Genomic DNA, 23,500 nt, shown 5'->3' with positions numbered 1-23,500 from the left:
TAGCAGGCCCCTTGAAAAATAAAATTACGTATTAAGTAGTTTGCAGTTTGCCTAGCTGTACTCTCGTTTTAGGTCATAGCTGGAGGGTAGGGATGGGATCTTCCAGGTTTTGCGGTATTTTAAGCTGTGGCAAAAGTGTAATATTCTCAGTTGAGCTGCTGCTGAGCACGTTCGGTGCCTTGTGCGTTTAGAGAGGTCACTTTTGTCCTCGTCGGTGAGGACTGCACGGGGAATGTGGCTCGGGCATTGCAATTTCAAAATTAAAAAGAAAAACCAAACCCCCAAACAAACAAAACAACAACAGCCAGCTCACCACCAAAACCAGTATTTTTATTTCAAAGTATGGTCCTCCACTGCTCTGCCCGGGGCGTTAGTGTGAGACTGCAGAGTGTGGCTGTGTCCGTGTGTCCGTGCCTGTATGTCCGGGCATTAAAGAAAAAAAATACTTGTTGATTACAGCTCTTCTTTCCCCCTCTCCCCCACCCCCTCCCCTCTCTTTGTGTGCCACCGCCCGGTAGGCACCCGTTGTTCCCCCTCTTAGCTCTGGTCTTTGAGAAGTGCGAGCTGGCGACCTGCACGCCCCGGGAGCCCGGCGTGGCCGGCGGGGACGTCTGCTCCTCCGACTCCTTCAACGAGGACATCGCCGTCTTCGCTAAACAGGTCGGGCACCTCTCCCCCGCCCCCGGCCCTCACAGCGCTCCCGCCGCTCCCTCCGCGCCCGGCCCCGCACGGCCGCGCTGGCAGAGGGGCAGCCCCCTTTCCCCGCGCCCCTCTCGGCGGGAGGGGTGCGCCCTGCTGGCCCGGCCGGCCCCGAGCTCCCCCCTGCCGGCCGCCCCTCCACGCCGCCGGGCTGGCACTGCCGGGCCTTGCCCTCCTGCGCTGGCCATAGGGAAAGGTGGCTGCGGCCGAGTTCTGGAAGGGAAGCAGGCAGGGGACCCTCAGGAGAAGGCTCCCGTGGGACCGGCGGCCGGCTCAGTGCCGGACCGGCAGGAGGGGAGCGGGCTTCTCTCCGCAGCTCGGTGACCCGGAGCGTTCGGCCGGATTTTGGTAGCGGCCGGTTCTGTCAAAGGCATTTTCCCCTTTCGGGCGATCCGGTTACTGGAGTAAAGACAGCAGCTGTAGTTCACGCCGCTTTTCCTTCTTCTTGCAGGTCCGCGCCGAAAAGCCACTTTTTTCTTCAAATCCAGAGTTGGACAATTTGGTAAGGCCTGCTCCCTCTTCCACCGCGCTCCCTGTCGCCCTTGCCGACCCCTCCGCCCCGGAGCGGGCCGAGCGGCGCGGCCGGGCAGCGGCGGCCGGGCCGGGCACCGGGTGCGCCGGCGTGGGAGCGGGGCGCCCGCCGGTCGGCAAGCTGCCGTCAAGGGGCTTCAAAGAGCTTTATTCTTAGAGCCAGTCAGAGCAAAGTCTCAAGCCCCAATGCATTGCAAAGCTGAGTTTGAAAGCCACGGGAAGCTAAAAGTGAAGGAAGTAACTGCTTAAGAAGAGAGAGCTGGAGATTTCTAATGTAATTCTTTTGCTAATGTGAACGATTTCAATATTCAAAGTGCCTAAATCCGCTTGTAAAGAAGATGCCAAACTATTCAAACACACATTCACCCCCCCTTTCTCCTGCGGGCGGGGGTGGGGGTGGGAGCGTGTGTTTGACTTCTCTGCGAACCCTCAGGGATGAGGGCCGGGGTGCTGAGGGGAACGAGGAGAGGAAGAGGTTTTCTCCAAGATCGCGTAATAAAGCGCTAATCACCGCTCCTGGAATAAATATGATAAAAATCAAGTGTTTAGGTTAAAGTTGATCAAAATTGTTAAAGCGTGACCAATGAGCTAAAATCCTGTATAATGACCGCGCGCCCTGACAATCCCCTTCTCCCCCTTTCCCACTCGGGCTCGCCGCTCTGCCCAGCCCCCGTGCGCCTGTCTCCCACGTAACTCCTTGCTCAAAACTTTCTTGCAGATGATCCAAGCAATACAAGTACTAAGGTTTCATCTTCTGGAATTAGAAAAGGTAAGAGCCACGGAGGTGGGCGGGGGTCACGCCATTCCCTGCCCCCTCTCCCCTCGCCCTCTGCCCCCCCCCAGCTCCCTTCCTCCCGACTGTTTGGGCTGACTTGTAAACACGGCCAGAGAAGATAGGGGTAATGTATTATGACACCGTAACCTGTGCCATCAGAGCATGTGACACCCGACAGACTTGCCCAGACCGTTTTTCCCCTTTTTGTGTGTGTGCAATTTCAATATTTACAAATATTAAATATTAAACCCCTTTCATCCTTCTTACTCCTTCCCTCAGTAGAAGCTCTTTTTCCCTCCCAGAAATATTATATTTAACAAAAAGAAATGAAACCACTCGTTCTCCTCTCCGGCTCTGGCAGGCACATTAACCCCAAGCAAGGACTAAATGTTTGGAAGAGGCAGGGGCCCCTGCAGGCGTGGGCAGGGGCTGTGCCCTGGGACAAGAATGGCTCTTCCCACAACCTCAGCAAGTAGCTTCATTTTACTGCTCCCGGCCATTTAGACCTTTTTTTAGCCCTGGTTTAAACTGATCCCGTCCCGAGTGACTAGTTGTACCTGTCTGGGTTGTGTATGCTCCGGACATACCACCTGGGTCCAGCTCCCAGTGTTCCGATGTTATCACCAAATCCGATTTTCTTCAGCACTCAAGTCCGAGCCCACTACCTCTCTCTCTAACTTGTTGCTGCAGCAAGTCTCCAGAGAATAATATGTGCTGCAACAATTTCTCTATTGTTTCCTTGCCTTCAACTATTGTCCCCCTTAATTAGAGTTACTTAGAGTTACTTGTGGAGTAGATCAGAGGGTTGAACTTGTTACAAAAAAAAGAAAAAAAAGTGCCGAAACACGATATTTAGCCATTATTGATTCTATTATTCTTGTTATTCTTTTCAGGTTCATGAATTGTGTGATAATTTCTGCCATCGGTACATTAGTTGTTTGAAAGGAAAAATGCCAATAGACCTCGTTATTGATGAAAGGGATGGCAGCTCCAAATCAGACCATGAAGAACTCTCAGGATCTTCCACAAATTTAGCCGACCATGTAAGTCCTTCTGTTTTCTTTATGACACTTTTTAAAGTTTTTAACCTGCTTAGAGGACCTGTTCTGGATTTCCTTGCTTTGCTGCTGTTGTCTGTTAATATTGTTACTACCTTAACCTCCTGCAAGCTTGAATCCCATCTTCAAACTTTCTTCCCTTTCGCTTTGCAAAGTTGTAGAAATGCAAAAGACTCCTTCAGTTTTCATCTGTAAAACATCGAGTTTGCAATGGTTTGTAAAGTTTCCTAGTCTGGGCGGCTTGGAGAGCTAGCAAACTGTTGGTTTGATGTGGGGATCAGTGCTTTCTCCTGTTCTTTGCCAACTTTGTAATCAATGCATCAATGTAAGGAAACACAGACAAGAAAGTTAGGAAGAAAGTTTGCTGATATGCTCCCCCCTCCCCTCTCGTGGGGATGACAAGTGATGAGAATTATTGGCAATACTACACTACATTAAAAAAAGGGGTTAGCACATTAGAGTTTCCAATGCTTTTGCTTTATAGCAACTTATTGTCAGAATATGGACTTATTGCCAAACGCCTGAAGCATCTTCATAATAAAAGACAGTAACCTTGATGAAGCAATTATTAACAATGTATTACAGAAAGTTGGAGAGAATGATGATTGAGTAACCGTAGGTTAGCGGTTGATTTTAACACTTTAGGAGTTGGTGAATTAGTGTAATGTGTGTAGTACTGAACATTGGTGTGCATGAAAGGAGAGTGCCTTTGTTTTTTCTGAGTTTTGGAGTGGCTCCTCTGATCCTTCAAAAGACGTAGATGCAGAGAGACTTGGGGATGTGGAGGGAAAGATTGCAGCTGGTACAGCAGAAAAGGAAAGGAATAGCTCTGGTTGAAAAGGGTGGGTGTGAATTCCACTTTATTTATAGGAACGCATCCCTGGGGGGCAAAGGGGTTTATACAGTTTCAGATTCAATTGAACTAATAATCTAAATGATAGAGTCTAATATTTTAGCGGTTGAAATATTAATTTAACACCCGGTGTGAAGTTAACCATGCTTTCTGCACAGGCGCCTGCCTTTATTTCCCAGTGTGTTAAGAGTAGCTGGAAGCCCAGGGAGAATGAGCTTTCTAGGAGCTTTTGTTTCCTTTGAAAACATGTTGTTTTTGTGTGTATTTGGTAATTACATTAGACCTGGACTGAAGCTGAATTGGGAAATAAAATAATAATAAATTATTCTGAATGTCCCCCTTCTGGCGTGGCTTAGTTATGGGAAATATTTTTGGACCCAAGCCTTAGCTTTCATTTTCTCATTTGTATTCAGTAAACATTGCATGACAGGGTTTGTGCTGGTTTACATTTTAAATCTATTATTTTGAGAGAAAAAAAAGTATGCAGGTCTTCCTTAAAGTTTATCTCCTTCAGCTAACTCAGACGTAGGTAATAAACTCCATGAGGCATGACACAATTTCAAAAATATTTGTTTCATGGCATTTTACAACCTTAAATTCGTGGGCATAAGTATTCTGGGAGAGTACTAGGAAAGAAATTGAAATGAGTGGCAACCTGAAAGATAGTGAGTCACTGTGTAAAATTTAGAGAAACAGAAAAAAAATACATGTTTCTCCAATACAGTTTCTTTACAAGAGTGTGTTTCAAGTGGAAGTGTAGAAATGGAGCATGCTTATGTTTATATTGAAGAGATTAGATAAACTAGCCTGTTTAGGGTTTCTGGCAGATGGCAAATGCTCAAGCCAATTTGCAGTGCTCCATTATAATATTTAAATTCACACACAATGATAGGACAGGAGTGGAGGGGGTTAGCATTTTGATAATTTGGTAACTATTATCTTCCCCAAGAAGAATCTCCTCTTGCTTTTGTGGCCCCAAAAACAAACTCAAATAAATATGACAACCCATTTGTCTTGCACCCGTTAGGGTTTACCACTTCATTGGGTATTATAATTTAAAGCCTTTTACTTCCTGGAGATTTGAGCTATAACATTTTTACTTTAGCCCCCTGCTATTTGTTTTGAAAGGAAGCAATAATTTGTGCAACCAGAACACCAACTGGGAAATGAAGAGTTGTATCACATAGTTACATTTTATTCATGCGTTTTGGGAAATGTGTCTCCTTATTGGATTTTTTTTTTTTTTTTTGTATATTAGCTTGTTTTCCTGACAAAACTTTAACACCTTTTTATAGCTTAGTCAAACTACCATGTTTTATATTTGCACTGTACAATGTTCCAGCAGAAAGAAATGCATCTTTATTCACAGAAAAGGAAAAGCTTTAAAAAACCGGATAATATAAACATGCAAGTCTATTAAAAAATGAGCTATCATTTCTGAGCATCTACCTGAAAATGTAGCAGTTCAAGCATGCAAATTTGTCCAATTTGGCTCTCCAGGTTTATTTTTTTTTCATTTGCCTTGATATGCATATTTAATATATAGCCTTAGGCTAGATCTCATTTGGTGAAAGTTGGTGTAGGGGTGATGATGAGCCACTTCAGAAGGACAGAGACAGCATGTTGTTTCCTCTGTTTTATGTATTGGCCCACTATTCTGATCTGCGGGTCTTCCCCTCATGGTTTTATTTGCACATGAAATACTAGGAGCATTTCAACTGATTGGCTATGAATAATGATAGCCCAAAAGAAGTGTAGGTTAATTTGTTGTGTGCCAAGGTTTCTCTTGTGGAGGTGACAGTTTGTGACAGCTGTTTGACACCCCAAAAATCCATACCCCTCTATTGTTATTAAGTGGTGTAAAGCTACCCTCTGTGTGTTTAGTGTGAATGTAGGGGCAGAGCTGAATTAGGAACTAAGGCAGCTCTCAGCTTTATTGTTTTCCTAGACCTCAAAACTGGCATGAAGGAAAATAACCAAAAGAATTGTAGGATTAGCCAATATTTACCATAACACTTTAAATGGGGTACTCAAATATTGCATGCTTCCCCTTTCAAAATCTACTGCACTGTTACTTATATAACTTAATTGGAAACCAAACCCAAAAACAACAAAGGAATGAACTCTTCAGAGATACACCTGTGCTGAAAAAAAAGGAAACAGCTGAAAGTTGTTGTGCTGTACATGTTTGGTAATAAATGTGTTTATTGAATTTTAGTTTAGTGCGCTATTAACTGTTATGTAATATAGTTAGTGTAAAGGGTCCAGGGACATGGTAGATCAAACAGAGTAGTGCTGGCCACAAGAAGCTGAAACTTTTGTTATTACTCTGCTGTGTTTAGTAAATATAACAGCCCATAATTAGTGCTTGAATTTTTAACACCCTTGTTTTTTTTTATTGCTCTGAGGTATTAGCTGTAGATGGGAAGAAAGTAATTACAGCTATGCCCTGGCTGAACCAGATTAGTTAGGGGGAAAAAAAGATAAGAAAAGTGGGAAAAAAAGCCTTTGCAGCTGCAGTTCAAGTTCGTTTTCCCAGTGCAGACAATTTATTATTGTTCAGCTAAACATCCCAGACACTATCCTGAATTCTGTGTTCAGCCTAACATGTCTGATGAGATTGTTTGCAGATTTTTTTTTTTCATATTTCAAGCTATTCAAATTTGAAAAACATGATGCTCATAAAATTTGGAGATTTTAAACTTTTTTTTGAACATATTATAACATTTTTTACTTTAATTACACTTCTTTTGTAGCTGGTCTCACCTGGTGTGATACAATTCTTCCTTTAGTCCAAACCTGTTTTGAAGCCCAGTAATTCTCCCACAGAAATTTATGGCTATCCTTCCGCTGGCTTTTGTGGGAACAGTCTTTTCAATATTTGTTCATATGCTTTTGTAGCTCAGAGGTAATAATATACAGATCATAATTCCTAAAATATCGTTAAAACAGACAGAAATATACATACATGTCTTTTATAAAAAAAGACTCTTGTCAGATTAGAAATCCAACATCTTAGCCGTAGAAGAGAAAGATTAGTCTGAATATTAAAACTTTCTGCTCTCACATGAGGAGATACTTTATTTTGTACTTTTGGATATCCAGACAATTTAACATTTCTTTAATATTTCTCCTAAAAGAATGGTCTGTGCAAATTCCTGACATTTTGCAGATTAGAAAAAATAAAAATAGTGTAGTACATACCTGTTCCAGGAATATAATTAAATCTTCAGGTAAGATTTCACTGAGTAATGAAGAAGCAACTGGGGGCCTGATGCTAAGTCTGCAGGTATCCCACACTTTTTTGGGCTTCAGTGGGAGTTTTGAGAAACACCAGATTAGACCCCAAAGGTGCCCTTTCTGTCTGTAGTGTCAGAAGGAAAACTAAGTATCTAACTGCAACAATAATAAGGCAAACTTAGAATGTTCCTCAAGACTTAGGACATTGCTGTAGGCCCTTTCTTTCTTTTTTTTTTTTGTAGTGCCTTCTGAAGGGGCAAAGAGCATCAGGAACTTTCCAAGATGGGCCAAGGTGCACTTCTGTCAATAGCTGAAGTCTCAAATTTGAGTGTTTTAACTTTAAACTCTGTTCTCTCAAACTGAACCAATAATGTTTTTCGGTACCTATTTGATAACTGTGATCCCTTTTGGTTTGAGTTGTCTATCAGTCTAGATGAAGTGTAGCCACACAGAATGACATAGAAGGACAATTAAAAAACCCAACACCCCCCTGATTTTTCAAGTCTCAGTTCCTTGGTGACAGGTGGATTACATGTCTGATTTCAATCTTAATTAGAAAACACAAAACACGCAGCTTTTCAGAAAGCTGCCGTGTTCTAGGAAACTCAAAAATTGCTACTGATGCTTTCTTCAAGTGCAAAATCAAGGGAGAAGAATTAAAACTTGTTCTTATATACAAAATATCTGATAGATTGCTGGGCATTATTTTTTGTTTCAATTGTGTAACTCTAGTACAAAAAGAAGTAATCCTCTTAAGCATGCATCTTTTGGAAAATAAACCTGAGTGATACCAGGAGTAGTCTTTTTCAGAAAACATACGTATTATGTCAAATTAGAGTTTTTCATGTCTTTTTGTCTTATTGAAAGTTCCTCTAAATAGTAAGTTTGTTATTAAATGCACTCGGTGTGATCTCTGATACCACCCTGGGCTTTACACACACCACACACAGACACAGATACACTACTCACAGGAACCGTGTGCATGCGTGCCATGGGTTCCCGTGTCCTGCGTGGTCTGTGACACTTTCATATATGGCTGTACCTCTGTACAGATCTTTGGGGTATCAGTCATGTCAGCCATTCCCACATGTGTTACGTGTGTTACTTGTAAGAACAAGGTCAGCAGGATTTGGATTGTGTTTGCGGGGGGATAATGCCGTCGGCATCACTCAGTTCAGTTCAGTTTTGTAAAACTGAAAAATAGGTGAAACTGTATAGCTGGAAAAAAAACCCTGAAAAACTGGTAAAATTTATTTACCAGACCTTTGAGTCCAACCATGTTTAGAAACAATAAGCTTTATAGCCATTGTAATTTCTTTTATAAAAACAAGTTGGGTTTTTTTTGTTCTTTTAAGATTAATGATTTTTTCAATTTCATCTGATAAAATTATGCTGGGGCCCGATCCTGTCAGAGTTGTAAACTTGAAACTTCAGTTAAAAATGTGAGTCAAATCCTGCTTAGCTCACTCACATGGGTATCAGCTGGCCTGATTGATTTTACTTCCCAGTTATAAATAAGAAGCAGATTCCTTATGGTTAATTGAGTCTTTAATATCACCATAAAAAGCAGTATGAGATCAGAATCAACCCTAGCAGGACTACATACACTCACAAAAAAGCTAGCCAGACTTTGCCCAGCAGATATTTTGGACATACAAAGTAAGAATTGCAATTTGTCAGAAGCTTATCCTATATCAAATTTCTCTGTTACGACATCTCTGTTCAAGAAATCCTGTAGTAGTTAAAAACTCTTATGGTTTCCAGCAGATTTTCAGCATCAACAAAAGAGAAATGTGTCAGATTGGCTTTGTATGCCTTTTGTCCTTTCTGTTGCTCTTTTCTAGATTTAGCAAAATTCAATGGTGGTACTAAATCAATTTTTTTTTTTTTACTTTCAAGGGAAAAAACCCTGGTAAAATTGTGTTTTCTAGGGAAGGCCGTGTGTGTAAATGAGAAACAGTGGATAGCAGTGGAGTGATCTCCTGTGGCCCTGCTAGTACAAGCTTTCCCCATATTGTCTCCTGCTTTTATATTAATTACAACTTGCATTATCAGCTGTGAGTCTGTAGCCCAGCAAATAGAAAATACTGCCCCTGGAGACATAGCTTCTTGTATCTATTTTCCATCTCCTTCTATTGTGCTCTACTCAGTATTCACTGCTTTTCTCCTAGTAACACTGCTCTTTAACACAATTAGGTAAGACCAAGAGGAGTACCATATTTGGCTCCCAATTATTAGAACTACTGGGAATAGATACATGTGTGCTGTTCACTTTCTATGATATCTGGCATTAGTTTAGGTCATACATGTGTGAAATTTTTATAGTGTGTGCACGGTACACAAAATAGACAATTCTGTTTTGGCAGATATCTCTTCAGTGAGTTTCTGCAAAGTATATTACTAAACTTGCAAGAAGAAATGAGAAGTCATGCTAGCAGTTTGTGTAATATATCTAAAGCTATATGTTTTGTTTCTTTGTTTCCTTATTTTTTAAAATTTTTTTTAGTGTGATAACTCAATACTAATTTTATTGAAACTAACATAAAAATTGCAACTAATATTAGTGGGTTTTAGACTAGGATCTCTTCAGGTACTTCAGCTATACCGATGAAGTTTTCCAGTGAAGCACACTTTAAAGGTGTCATTTGGTTGGTTTTTTAGGGTTTTTTTGGGGTTTTTTTGGTTTTTCTTGGGTTTTTTTGGGTGAAGGTGTGCATGAAATAAATACTTACGATTAGTCATTTGGCCAAGAATATTTTTTGAGGGATGTGAGGTTGGAAATTGTCTAGGAGAGAAAAAGTTCAATTCACTGACTCGTGCAATGATCTTAGTCCAAACCAAAAGAATGCTGTCTTTTTATGAGTCTGTAAGCTCGCCCCCTAAAATTTTTTGTCATTTTTTATAATATTGAAGTCTAGTTATTTCTCTCCCTTTCAAATTCCTCCAATATTCTACTGTTGCATTTAGTAAATACCTTATCTTATATTTTCTGTCCTCCAACAAAACTCTGCCAAATAGCTTCCTCAAGAATACTGTGTCACAAGAAATACACTGAATTTTCAATCAATACAGTGTGTCTTTCTCAAACCAGACCTACAAACTGAGGTCAAAACCAACTCAGCCTGGTAGAGACAGCAAGTGTTTTCAGCTGTGGGAAGTCTCATTCAGTGATCCTTTACAAATTTTTACAGCTTTGAAACAGAAAGGCTGGTCTAGATTTTGAAATATTGTATGATAGGTTTTGGATGACATTTGCCTTAAAACATAGCTGAGCAGTTACCAGTTAATTATTGTAACTTTCTACGTGCGATAAGGAGCTCCAACTGCAGCCAGCACAAGAGAGCCTGCAGTACACAAAATTAGCATAATTCACTGTGTTCCATGAAAAGTTTAGCCTAGGTGAACATGTTGCAATTACTATGTTTTTTAAAAGAAGGTTCCAGCACGATGTTGTTGGAGGGCTAAACTCATGCTATGCTATTGTTTCTTTTCTTTTTCATGTATTTCTTCTAGCTCTTTATCTGATTACCATCCGGCAAACAGCTGACGCTAAGAGGCTGCAGAGGGCTGAAGAGCTCCTGTCTGCTGTTTGCCTTCAGCTTGAAGCTATTTGAGTGTCTTCCTAAGTCAGAGATAAAAAGAGAAGCTCATAGGCACAACTGTGTTTTAATCCAGGCTGTAAAGAAACTTGCACAGTTTTTGCCTTTTATTTCCATCTGAACTTTTTGCTAACCTTATTTTCATGTTTTTTGTTCTTTTTAATAACACCTGGGCTGCTTGAACTTTCAAGATTTCTCATCTTTCTTTTTGTGTTTCTCTCCACCTGACTCTGAAATATGATGGTAAAATGTGGGGGGTTTATTTGTTTTTCTTGTTTTGTGTTGCTGTTTGTTGTTTTTAAATGAAACAGTGGGGAATAATAGTATTATTTAGAGAAGATTAACACAATAACCTCAATGAATATAAAATGCTACCGTTTGGTTGCAGTTTTTTCCTGTTGTAGTTCTGTGTGAGGAAAAGTAGTTCAGTCTTATAGGTTTTGGAGGGGCTGGTGATTTTGTGCTGTAAGTGTTCTTGTGCTGCATACTGTGCTGACAGGTTAGGCAAATTTCAGATCCTGACCTGTCTTCTGATTTTACTCGTGTCTTCCTGTCATGGAACCACATACGTGGGTGTATGTGTGCTTCTGTCCTTGTAAGGTGAAGGGAATTTGGGTCCTTCTTACCCTTTGGTCACCTGAGACTTTACTGGGAACCTTTTGAAGTCATGGGCTCTTTCCTTTGTCTCTGCTGTGATCCAGGTCAGGCCCGTCAGATTTATGTTGCTGGGTATTGTAGAAAGCCTTTCCTTGGCAGTTCTATCCTGTGTTGCTATACAGCATGTGGTACTAATCAGTGCTAGAAGATTACTTTGAGATGTTTCAATATAGATTTTGGGACTTGGTCCCAATCACACTTACACTGTATTTTACAATGGGTAAATCAGTTGATTATGTTGAACTTACTCCTAGTACACATTGATGTCGATGAGGTCAGAATCGGTCCTGCTCAAATCCAACTTGTCACTTACTGCTTTCATCTTCTCCTCATGCTTTAATGGTCTAGTGTTATTTCACAATGTAGATTTAAACCACACTCAAAACTAAGCAGCCTAAGAAAGCAATTTTTTTTGAGGGAAGATTGTTGTTTGGTTGGTTGTTAGATTATTATAATATGCTTGAGTTAAATCGTCGCATGCAGGTGATAAGTAATGCAGGTCCAACCCCTACTCTGATCTGTTTCATGTGTTCTTGCTCTCCTTTTCTGCCAGAGGAAATTCCATCTCTTGCCTGCCTTCATGTGGTGCTGATAAAGCTCTTCCTGTACAGTAGAATTCCTGTTTTCCTTTAAGCAACAGCAGGGTATTGGGAATGATCAGGAAAGGGGAGGAGGACAGGAGGAGAATACACTCAACAAAGTAGCACTAAACTGTAACATTAAGTTTTCCTCACTTATCCTTTTAAATAGCAGCTCCTCTCTCCAGGAAAGCCAATACCCAATAAATTAGAAAGCATACATGAGTTATGTGACTTAAGTACAGTAGTTCAGCTCTTACTTAGCCAAGTTTTGCAAACTTTGTAAGTCTGCCTTCTGCATTCCCTTTTGTAGTGTTTTATGCATAGTAATGCAGAAGGAGTTACATGAAAATCATTATACATGTTATTTTATATAATCACCTGGTGGTTGTTCTTGACAATTCTTGTAAGTGAACTGTTAGAGTGATAAATCCAGAAAAGTCTCTTGAAATGTGTCAAATCAAGGTAGTAGCTGGGGGTTAAGAAGCATCTTTCCTGGTATATAATGTCTTTCAGAGAAAACCTCCTTTTTCCCCTCACAGCTTTGATTTTGTTGGAAGCTTTTCCAGCATTTAAATGGGTGACAGAGAGATTGGGGGGTGAAGACACACTCCTCTCCCATTCGTGTTCTCCTGTACTTCTTGAAAAAGCTTCCCTCCTCTTCTCCCCTCACTGTCTGGAAAAACAAAGTGTGGGGAGATAGTTTGCATGCCAACTATCCTGATCCTAATGAGAACACCTAGTATCATAAACTATGTAGGTGGATACCCTTCCCTCCTCTGCCTCCCCTCCCCTCCCCACTACCCTGTAGAGCTCCTTAAGAAGCAAAACTTACGGGTTTTTTGTTCTGTCCTGAAATATTTTTTTCCAGTATTATTCAAACAATTAAATCCATAAAACTCTGTGGAAAGTTTAAAAAAGAAAAAAAATCTGTCTTGTGTTTTAACAAGTAAATCTTTGTATCTCCTATGCTTGCCTTTGCTGAAGAATTATTACACTGTGCAAACAGTATAGGTGTTTGGCACAATTCACAAATGCTAATGTGTATACTTTCCTCCCCTTCCTCCCCTCTTCTCCCTGTTTGCTTTCTGTTCTTCATTTGCTATTGGAATGGGAACCGTGGAAAAAATTCCTTGGCGCTCTGACACCAGAATCCTTCATCTTGGAGAGACCACGATGATGCAACCTCAACGCACTCGGCAGGCACACCAGGGCCCTCCAGCGGGGGCCACGCTTCCCAGAGTGGAGACAACAGCAGCGAGCAAGGTAAAAGGTCAAACTTTTTCTCTCCACAAAGTAGGCATGACTAAAATAACTCCAGCTTTTTTCATTATATCAGTACATCTGCCTTAGAGTAAACACAGAGTGGCAGACTTGCAGTATAATCAGCTGTAAGTTAGGGAGACGGTATTTCCTTTTCCTAACCCACTTAGCTGCATTTTATTATTATTTCAAAGCGAAATATCTAATCTTCAAACAAGCTTTGTAATAACAATTGATTAGTTCTGCCAATTCCTTTACAAATTTGGTTATCTACAGTTTATTTTTGTGTGGTGTAAGTAAATATAATGACAGACATACTCTCCAGCTGCGGTGCAGTTGTTTGGGTTGGGTTAAAGAAGGAGAGTTTAACTTGCAGTTTTATATGAGAAAGAGACTTCTGTGTGAAGTTATGAAGCTGCTAAATTATATAAAATAGAAGCAAACCCTGAATTAGACAGAAAAAATGTTTCTTGAAATGTTTGCTTGTACTGATTTGTTTTTGTTTCTGAAAATCTGAATTCTGAATGGTAAATAGAGATACACCTCAACTGCAAAACCTCTTTTGTATCTATATACAGTGCAAGTTCCTCAAGGTTGAGGAGGTTTGATTATTATTTTAGGGTTTTTTGTTTTATTTCCTACTGCATTGCACCTTATGTGTGGTCATCTGCATCCATGCTGAGTGAGTGTCAAAGGCTGTCATTCTGTTATGATAGTGTTTTACACGTGCTCATTAGAAGAATAACTGACTCCAGAAGGTGTAAGAGTCAAGCCCTCAGTGCTAAATGTTGGGTAAAGATGGCCTGCTGTCATTCTTGGATTTTGACTCAAGAGTTGATTTTTTCTTTTTTCTCCTTTTTTGATTTTTTTTTTGAGTCCAGAGTTTAAGGTGGACTCCATTCTTGTTTTTCTTTGCAAACATGGTAAGCTTCTGCCAGTGAGAGGGACATTACCTCTATAAGGTCTTATGATACGGTCTCACCACAAGATGTTTCTCCTGCATCTGTGGTATTTTGCCATTTTCCCCTCGTGCCCAGCAGAGCCAATGGACAGGGCTGATAACCAGCTAGTCTTGAAGGACCCCAACACTGGCAAAGGGAGATGCCTTCAGGGCTAGGGTTGCTTTGGCTGTTCTCATGCTGCAGACTGCCTCCCTCCATGGTATTTGCCATGCTTAGACAGCAGAAGAGATGTGTGATTTTATGTCTCTCACGTGGCCCATTGCTTGGCACAGAGCTAGTTCCCCTCATCTGCCTGGTGATCTGGTGCTGAACCCGTTGCAGTTCTAGGAACTTGCAAAGTTTGTTTCTGGTAGAGTGGTTTGGTTTTGTCTTCTATTTGTAAGAATTGTTTATACATTTGTAATCTTATTGCTGATAGAAAGCAGCCATGGCATAGGGTGTGATCCTACTCCAAAATGAGTCACAAGGATTTTTTGCTATGGGATTAAAATGGAACTGTACAAGACCCAGCATGAACCATTACAGCTTCAACAGCTGATAGGGAGAGCTTGACTGCTAAACAGTATGATGGTTTTATGTCTATTGGCTGGCCATAGGCCAGGATACTGTTGATCAAATGTTTATGTGATATACTGTAGCTAAAGTGCTCCGTGTAGCAGATGATTTGCTTGCTTAAAAATGATTCCTTGGATTGGTCTGCCATCTTCATTCCATCCCTAGGGAGAAAGTTTCCTGACACCTGTATAGCCACTCTGCCCCAGGAACCCCTTAGAAATTAAAAAAGTTCCTTAATTGAGCCATGCTTGATATAAAGAAATCGCTTGTATACATATCCAGGGATCCTGCATTTCATAGTCTCTGATCCCCTGTCGTGTAACTCTGGTGGGTGCTTGGGAAATATTGCTAAACATTAGAAAAAGCAGTTGATGACTACTACACCACTTTTCCTTTAGAAGTTGGTTTCTGCCAATAAATATGATTTCAACAAACCTGTTATTCATTTCTGTGGAAGAGGAACAGCCTCTGAGGGGCCAAATCAGTCACTGGTGCTGTCCAGTCCAGCAGGGTAAAGCATTGCAAGTATGTTTCCCTTTGTGCTCATCTGGGCCTTCGAAAGGGAAGCTGAAGTCCAGTGACAAATCACCATTCCATTCAGCTGCTGGCAGCTGAAAGGTTATTCTACAGCACCAGCAGAATTCCCACTGGAGATGGCTCTGGATTGCTCTCACCCTCTCAGTCCTGGGAAAGAGTAAGGAGAATGGGGGACTGTCTTGAATTTTCCTTAGGCTTTCTTCGGAGGGGCAGAATTTACTTTGTAATTCCTGAGCCAGCAGTGAGCTGGTCCCAGACAATGCTGAGAAGGATAGATGCCCTCTTGAGCTATTCCAGTGCAGTTACTCACTTGGGTCAACTTGGTTTCCCTGCAGTTTTGCCAAGAGCTTCCACAAATGCTGCTTCACTTGCCCCAAAGGATTTCTTGGAAATGGGAACTCATTAGAGAGTCTTGGGTTACATTAGCAACTTACAGTCTTCTCCACTAATGCCTGGTGGCAGCAGAGATTGATTCATCCTAGAGTCAGTCTCTTCTGGCTTTTGAGAGCACTTTTTCCAGGGGTCTCTGCTTTTGCCTTGAGTGTATGATGTGCACCCTGTGATATTTTTTTATAAATTATTTTCTTTTAATTTTATTATATTTTGGAGAGGGAGGAGATGGAAAAGATTTGGGTGGGTGATGACTGTTTTTTGCAGACTTTCTCTGCATGAGATAAATACATTTATTGCCTGTAAGAATCCATCCATAATTCTTACAGTTTGAACCGAATAAAAAAGTGTAGACATTTTGTCTCTTTATGGAGGATAGTCTCTCCGCTACAGTGCATGGCTGCCTTTTGGCATCAAAAGGGTTAATCCAGTCTGTGTTTGGTATTATTAGAAACATGCTGGCATTGGATGAGTTAAGTAAAGGGCCTTCAGGCAGCAAATGTTGAAAGATTATCCTAATTTTATTAGTGGTGAGTGTCTATGTTGTTCTTAGCATGTCACCTCACTTGTTCAACAGAAAACTAAGCTACACAACATATTGATCATCTGGCAAACCAAAGTAGTAGTGATCTGTAATCCACCAAGCAGTTATTGACTTTATCCCAGTTCAGATCCACAAATGCAAATCAATGCTGTATAATACTATTTTAAAGATTAGTAATTATGTAGTAGGTCCGATCTACTTTCCCCCTGCCCTGGAAAGAGTTAAATGTATCCAATAATAAAAATAAAACACTCTAAACATCTTACAAAGGAGAAAAAGGAGAAGCTGATTTAATGGTCTAATGAGGCCATCTTCCAGAGACTTGTTTTGTGTAGGGCTTGCTTTGACCTTTCGCTTTGCTCAGGAGCCCAACGCTTCATTTTTCACATTCTTGCAATTACGTTAACGCTTCAAGCATTTCTGACTCCAAGTCAGCTAGCAACACCAGGCATAACTCAACACTGTGAGTTTTTCTCCTCTCTGTAGATTCATTAACAGGTCACCGGGGTCCCAACTGAAATTTAAAACTGACTGGTTCTGTTGGGTTAGCTGAGTTATAGCAAGGGAGATGGCAGGAAAGGGGGTGAGAGAAGGGGAGGGGAAAGAGAAGACCCTTGGGTTTTTGCCAAGGAATATATGTGTAAAAAGTCTAAGTGGAAGATTAAAAGGTGTGTGTAGCTTTATCATCCACCCTTTTCTTTGGAGAGGAAAAAACACATCTGAAAGTCTTCTGGGGTATTGTGTTTTCTTTATTCTTTGTGAAACAAAGTGAAAACAGCCACTGCCTTTACATAAAAGGCTAAATGACTTCTAGAATTTGGCATCAGTTTGTACCACAGTGATGGATATGATGCTTCCAGACTTTAATTCCTATTTAATTTCTTTATGGGATATTGCAAATAATGAATATGGCAGATTATGCATGAAAAATGGGAAATAAATCTCTTTAAGGTTTAAAAACATGTGGTCTACAGGAAAGCACCAGGGAATAATTTCAGTTTCATATTTTATGGTACCAGGATTGTATACCTGATCTGTCATATTCATAGTTCACTCACTCAAAGGGCCTGATCCATCCAAGTCAGATGGAGGCTGTCTTCCTTCAGGACCTTTCAGGAAGTTCAGCATCTTTTTAGGATTAGATCTGGGGTGACAAACTTCATCATAAGTAAGAATCCAGAGATTAGAAAATTCTGATGGGCTATAGAGCAGTAAAAATATAAATGAGTATCACATCTTTGCTTTACACATGTGAATGAGTAGTTCATTGTTGTGTGGCTTTTTAAGCTTCATTTTTTTTTTAAAGTAACTACTTGTGCTGAATGATCTGCCCCTTTATAAATAATATCTGAGGCTACTCTCTAAAGCAAATCCCAAAGTAGTTTAGAAGCACTTCTGTGCCAGCTTGATGTCTATCCGTGATAGCTTTCTTTGGCAAAGACTCCATAATCTGGTTCAGGACAAAGTCAACTAAGATATTAACTGAAATGAAGCACCCATCACAGGTTAACTCTCTGGACTCATGCTTGTTGGAAAAATTAAGTACTATTATTTCTTATTCATAATATACCATCCTGTAATGTAGTGTGTAAATCAAATTTGTTTACAAGACTAGGTGATAAAGCCCAAAGGTTTATTTTAATATTGGAAACTCTACTGGCATTACTCAAAGCTTAGAACCAAACTCCAGTAGTTAAAAAAAGGAGAGGGATATGTTGATGTTAGCAACAATTACAAAATAATATATTCATGCAAAGTCTTTGGAAGCTAATCCAAAAGCTAATGCTACAACTTCTTTTCCCTAGTTCTGTAAGTATGATAAGCCTGCTGAAGCTACTATGCATATTCATCGTAAAGATTCAGAACATATTTTTATTCCTTTGTGTTTTTACCTATAAAGTGATAGGGTATGGTTTTATTGGAAGAGAGCTGCCTTCTGTAAGAAAGGAAATTCCTGAAAGGCAGGCTCAAACATCCAGACTGAAAAATCAAACTTGCTAATAAATAATGCTTCACTGGAGATGCATTATTTCAGAAGGCACAGCTCTTATAAAGGTGAACTGTATGAAGTCTGAAAAACTCTTAAAGAACAATGACTTTTTTCAACTGAGGAAGATACAGGAAGCGAGTAGCCCTTATTAATTCATCTTTTTCTTTCAAGTTTGAGGGGCCCGTCCTTGTGTTGATATGTATGAGTAATTCCCATTAATGGTGATGGGAGTTACGCATGTGCACTGACAGAAGAATAGACCCCTTAGTGTTCAAAGCACATGAAATTTACATTTTTTTCATTGCTGTAATTGAGATGTTGACAAATTGGAGAATATTGATGGGCCTTTGTTTTAAGTATTTCTTGCCAAGTTTGCTTTATTTTTTCATGGTTTGAACAATGGTGTGGGTTCAGCAGCAATGAGTAATAAGGGTAGAGTAAAGATAACTTTGATTTCAATATTTTGATGTGCCAATAAGAAATAAATTCTTAGGCAAATGGAATATGTTGTTTTAATCATTAGCTATGCATGAAAGAAAAATTGATGTTGACATCTTTGCTGTAAAATCGTTGTAATGGGGCCTTCCTTACAATTCATTTTTGTAAAATTCATTTTGTACATTTTGCAGCAATTGAACAATCCCTGCACTGTGAATAGGCAGAATTCCCAGAAATACTGAGACAGTTGGCCCAGTAACTGCTGAGCTCACACTGCACACCACATGCACATTAACCATGATCATGCCAGAACCAGCTTAGCTAAATATAGTCAATTTTTGATATCCTCCCATCCTTTCTTTTATTTCTGTCTATTGCATGAAAAAAAAAATTTGCTGACTCCAGCAATTAAACAATAACCACAAAAAAGATGTGTGTCCCTACCCACTGTTCAATAAGTAGCATTAAAATTTCATAGTGAATTTTCACTTCACTGTACAGTTTTCTAACAATCAGGCGGGTAGCAACTGCAGATTCCTCACCTTTTATTAAATTACAGCTCAGAGAGTGTGTGTGTGGTGTTTAAAACGCTATACTTGTATTCAAGTTACTCACCTCACTCTTACCTTTTAATGCATGTAGGTTTGTATATTTAGATGTAGATAAAAATCTACATACACCTTTACTTCCATATTTGTAGTATGTTTTGCTGGGGTTTCAAAAGCAGCCTAGTAAAACTCTGTCAATGGAATGTTTTCATAGTGGCAGTAATCTCTTTAAAATAACCCTAAATACAATATGACAGATGCCATCTGGAATAATCTTTTGCTAGTTGCTTTCAACTTTTATTTTTTCCTACAGCTAAGTTCATCTAAAACTGGTCACTTACTGTTACGGTAAACAGTGAACTCTTTCCTCCACTTTTGTATGTGAATGCTCAGAGAAAGAAAGTACATTATTTTACTTAAGAAATTGTTACTGTGGAGAGGTTCTTCTCTGATTTCATGTTTCTGGGTATTTTAAAATATATGTATGTGTATATATATTTATTTATGTATTTGTATTTCAAATTACAAAGGTAGGATTCCCCCTTAGGCTATTCCCTCCATCTCAGACTCTATTCAGCCTAACCCAATTTGCCTCCAAATGCTAGATAACATCCCATTCACTAAATTATAATTTTATGTTTGCTACAATATTAATGGCTTCAAAATGCAACACATTCAAATATACAGTATTAAGTGCTTAAATATCTTCCTGTGTTGTTACCGACTAATTTCTTCCTATATATACCGATTTATTTGAAAGATCTAGTGTTGGAATCTCGGAATTTTTTTTTTAACATAGTTGTGTAAAGGGATGTCTCCTGATGCCTGTTAGAGTTTAATTTAGAGTAGTAATTAAACTTGAATACTGCCTCATAAACAAAAGATAAACAATAAACCAGCCACGTTCCCTGCTGTTTCATAGCTTTCTTTCCCAGATGTTTTAGCCTGATAATTTTTACATAGTGAACTACCTAACATGGAGTGCCATGGACAGAGGTCAAAGCCTAGTTCTTTGTAATTGTTTTATAAAAACTTTTCATTAATGAAATACTACAGGGTTTCCTTTGTATAGCAGATAAAATTGTTAGATACCGAAGGACACTCATTAATTGACTTTTTAATTCTCTCTCTCTTGTTTATTAAGACAGCTCCTATTTAAAAAAAAAAAAAGCAACCCATCAGCTTTATTTTAGCTGTTGATGACCAAGAAATGTTTCTGTTTCTTAATATGGGGGTGCCTGATAGTACATTGGAATACTCTGTCACCCTTAAAAAATAAAAATGCCCTTGCAGGAGCTGCTCTCTCCGTGTTGATCCTAAGCAAGGACGGAAATGTTCACAGTGGAAGGCTTTTAATTTTTCAAGCTGCTCCTGAGGCTGGCGTGTCCATCTCTGGGCCGCTCCTGTGTCAGCCATGATCTTTCTAATTGCCAGGTACGGGTAGGCCGTTCAGCTGCAGGAGCCATGTTATTTTCACTGGGTGGGGTAATTACTGAAAGCTGAGAATAGCTGCACTAAAGACACAGGGATACTTTCATGATCCCATTAGCATAAGAGAGGGTAAATTATTCATGCCAAGTGAGGATTCTATGGGGAAAAGTATAGTTAATGCACATAGTTTTTAAATGTATCCCTTTCTGCTCTGAGACTAAATTCTTGTTGGATTCAGTTCTCAGACATTTACGGGAAAGCTCTAGTGGCATGTTAGACGCAGTTCATCTCTCTCTGTTTGCAGCGCTCTCAATAGAGACCATCTGGCACAGATCCAAAAGGTGATTAAACAAAATGATCAGCTCTTGTTGCTGTGTTACATGTCCAATACTCTGGATTAAAAAACATGACCCACAACAGTCAGCTAACAAAAATTTTTTTTTCCTCTTTTCCGTTCCTCTGTAAGAATTCAGATGGTCCACAAATGTCTGTGCCATCTTTGTGTCCTTATGGCCCATAATCATGAACAGGTTGTGCAAATGGCTCTTTCTGTAACACGGTCTGTTCCAGCAGCATAGAAACATCTCATATTAATTGGGTCAGTCTAATGTTCATAATGACATGGGGAAAAATTACCCAAATGTGTTCTTATAGTAAACACTTAAAATGTGCCTTTCTCCGATTAGAAAGTGAAATTTGACATCAGGCTCATGTAGCTGATTTATTTTTTAAGATGGACGAAAATCAAAGCATGACACTGTCATCTGCTTAAAATAGTTTAAAGCCCCTTCTAACCAAATAAAAAAAAAAAAAGCAGGGGGGGAGGGGTGAGCTGTGGTTTAACACCACAATCAGGGAATGAATTTACAGTGCTATTCAGAAGAGTACTCCCTTATCATAAACAAGCTGATAATCACACTGAATCTAACTCCCAATTAGCTCTTTCTTTGCTCACAGAGATCAGTGTACATATCCTCCTTAAGCCATGATATGTTGCCGTTGAGTCAGACAGGAACGTTTGTGTACCTTATGTCATATTCCGAATGTAAGGATTAATGCAATATATTTACCAGAAAACCCATCTAATCAGCAAGGTAATTTTTCAAACCAATCCCTTCAATGCCTGAGTTAAGGTAAAAATGCCAAGACTGTGAAGAGGGGACATATGTATCTTATCTTTTTGGGGTTGCATCAAATGCCAAGTACTAGCGTAAATTCAACAGAAACCAGACATTGTTGGAAAGTAATTAAAGAAATATTGAAATTAAACCTACCATATGAATGAAATATTTGTAGGCCCATTTTGTTGCATGCATAACAATTTGCATGGAATTGAACACTATTTCTTTCTCTTGTACATCTAGAGTTGTACTTTGCTAAACCTGACAGAGGAATCATATCTGTAACACCCTCCGTAGGGTTGGAGGGATCTGTTTAATGCTGAGGGTGCTTACAGTCCAAATTCAGTGGGTTTACTTAGAGGAGACAGTTATTTGAGAAAAAAAGAGAGAGAAATGAAAGCCTTCAAATCTTTGCCAAGAAAAATAAAGTTCCACTTTTAAAAGTTTAAAAGAGCCCCTGTCAGTTTCCCTTACTGTGCAAGGTGGTAGTGGTTTAGCCCCAGCGTGCAGCTCAGCCCCACATGGTCACTTCCCCATTCTCCCCTGCCAGTGAGATGGGGGAGAAAATCTGAAGGGTAAAAGTGAAAAAAACTCATGGCTTGAGATAAAAACAATGTAATAGGTAAAGCAAAACAAGGAATTCATTCAGTTCTTCCCCTCAGCAGGCAGGTGTTCAGCTATTTCAGGGGAAGCAGGGCTCCATCATGCATAAGAGTGACTTAGGGCAACAATTACATCACTCTGGGCATGTTCCCTTTCTCTTTTCCGCAGCTCTGTACGCTGAGCAATACACCGTTTGGTGTGGGGATATCCTTCTGCTGAGCTGGGCTCACCTATCCCAGGTGTGTGTCCTCCCAAGTTCTTGTGCACTCCAGCCTCTGTGCAAGTGCTGCTCAGCAGCAGGAAAACCCCACCCCAGGCTTATCAGCACTCTTTCCAGCACAAATAGAAAACATGGCCCCATAATAGCCACTGTGAAGAAAATTAGCTCTACCAGAACCAGAATGAAGGTGAAAGCCATGGGGCACTGACCTATCCAGAGTGCTCAGGGCGGGAGGGCAGGCTCACCCAGCTCAGGGCAGCCTGGTGAATGAAAAGGACCCCAGTAGCCTTGTGGGGCTTAAGGCTATTACAGGGCAACTCATACTCTGTTATCATGCTGATTTGCCATTGATTTTTTTGCTGTACAGTACTTGTTGAAGGCCCTCTAGAGCATCAAACACTGCATTATGGCACCACACATTGTAGTATGCTGGCCTTTTGTCTTAATGCCTTGTCTCTTTGCCTGAGAAGAGGAGTGCTAACCACTCTGTGGTTCTTACAGCTACTGAGCAGCTTTTATATCTATAGAGCAGGGGAAGTAGGACAGGTGAAGAAGATTTGACAGCTGTGTTTATCTAACTCTTAATGTGATAATGTGATGCATTTGTTTACAATTCTGAATTTTCAAACCATTCTGATTTTGAATTACTGTAAAATGTTGTTTTTCATTTATAAAATCACTTCTCATTTAAGTAACTGATTTCAGATTATGAATAAACCTGAATCTGGTGTCTAAATATATTTTCTTAGTGTAATTTCTAGTAATAGGTACTACAGGTTGTTAAAGTTGGAGCTGAGGTTGCAAAAAGATTTATATAGGCTAAAGTGAGTAATTTCTCCTATTTTCTAACTTCCTATTCACTTAAGTTGTTGTATAATTCAGATAGGTTTTTCATTCACTAAAAAATC

General features: G+C 40.0%; 1 protein-coding gene and 1 long non-coding RNA gene across 12 annotated transcripts in view; one reads left to right on the top strand and one right to left on the bottom strand.

Moving 5' to 3' along the window:
* The window catches only part of MEIS2 (Meis homeobox 2), a 173,745-nt gene that overhangs the window by 3,816 nt on the left and 146,429 nt on the right, over nucleotides 1-23,500 (top strand). For all 11 annotated transcript variants that reach the window (XM_074542780.1, XM_074542779.1, XM_074542774.1 and 8 more), the window contains 5 exons: nucleotides 519-660; nucleotides 1,151-1,201; nucleotides 1,949-1,999; nucleotides 2,899-3,048; nucleotides 13,142-13,256. In XM_074542780.1, coding sequence (XP_074398881.1) covers nucleotides 519-660; nucleotides 1,151-1,201; nucleotides 1,949-1,999; nucleotides 2,899-3,048; nucleotides 13,142-13,256 — 509 coding nt within the window. The remainder of the gene's footprint in view (nucleotides 1-518; nucleotides 661-1,150; nucleotides 1,202-1,948; nucleotides 2,000-2,898; nucleotides 3,049-13,141; nucleotides 13,257-23,500) is intronic.
* LOC141729353 (uncharacterized) lies at nucleotides 473-3,147 on the bottom strand. Its single transcript, XR_012580797.1, has 2 exons — nucleotides 2,563-3,147; nucleotides 473-1,746 (listed from the first exon to the last, which is right to left on the bottom strand). It is a non-coding gene; the product is annotated as an uncharacterized LOC141729353 (long non-coding RNA).

This window comes from Zonotrichia albicollis, chromosome 6 (genome assembly GCF_047830755.1).
Source record: "Zonotrichia albicollis isolate bZonAlb1 chromosome 6, bZonAlb1.hap1, whole genome shotgun sequence".
NCBI classification, from domain to species: domain Eukaryota; kingdom Metazoa; phylum Chordata; class Aves; order Passeriformes; family Passerellidae; genus Zonotrichia; species Zonotrichia albicollis.
This window is presented reverse-complemented; position numbering and strand designations above follow the sequence as displayed.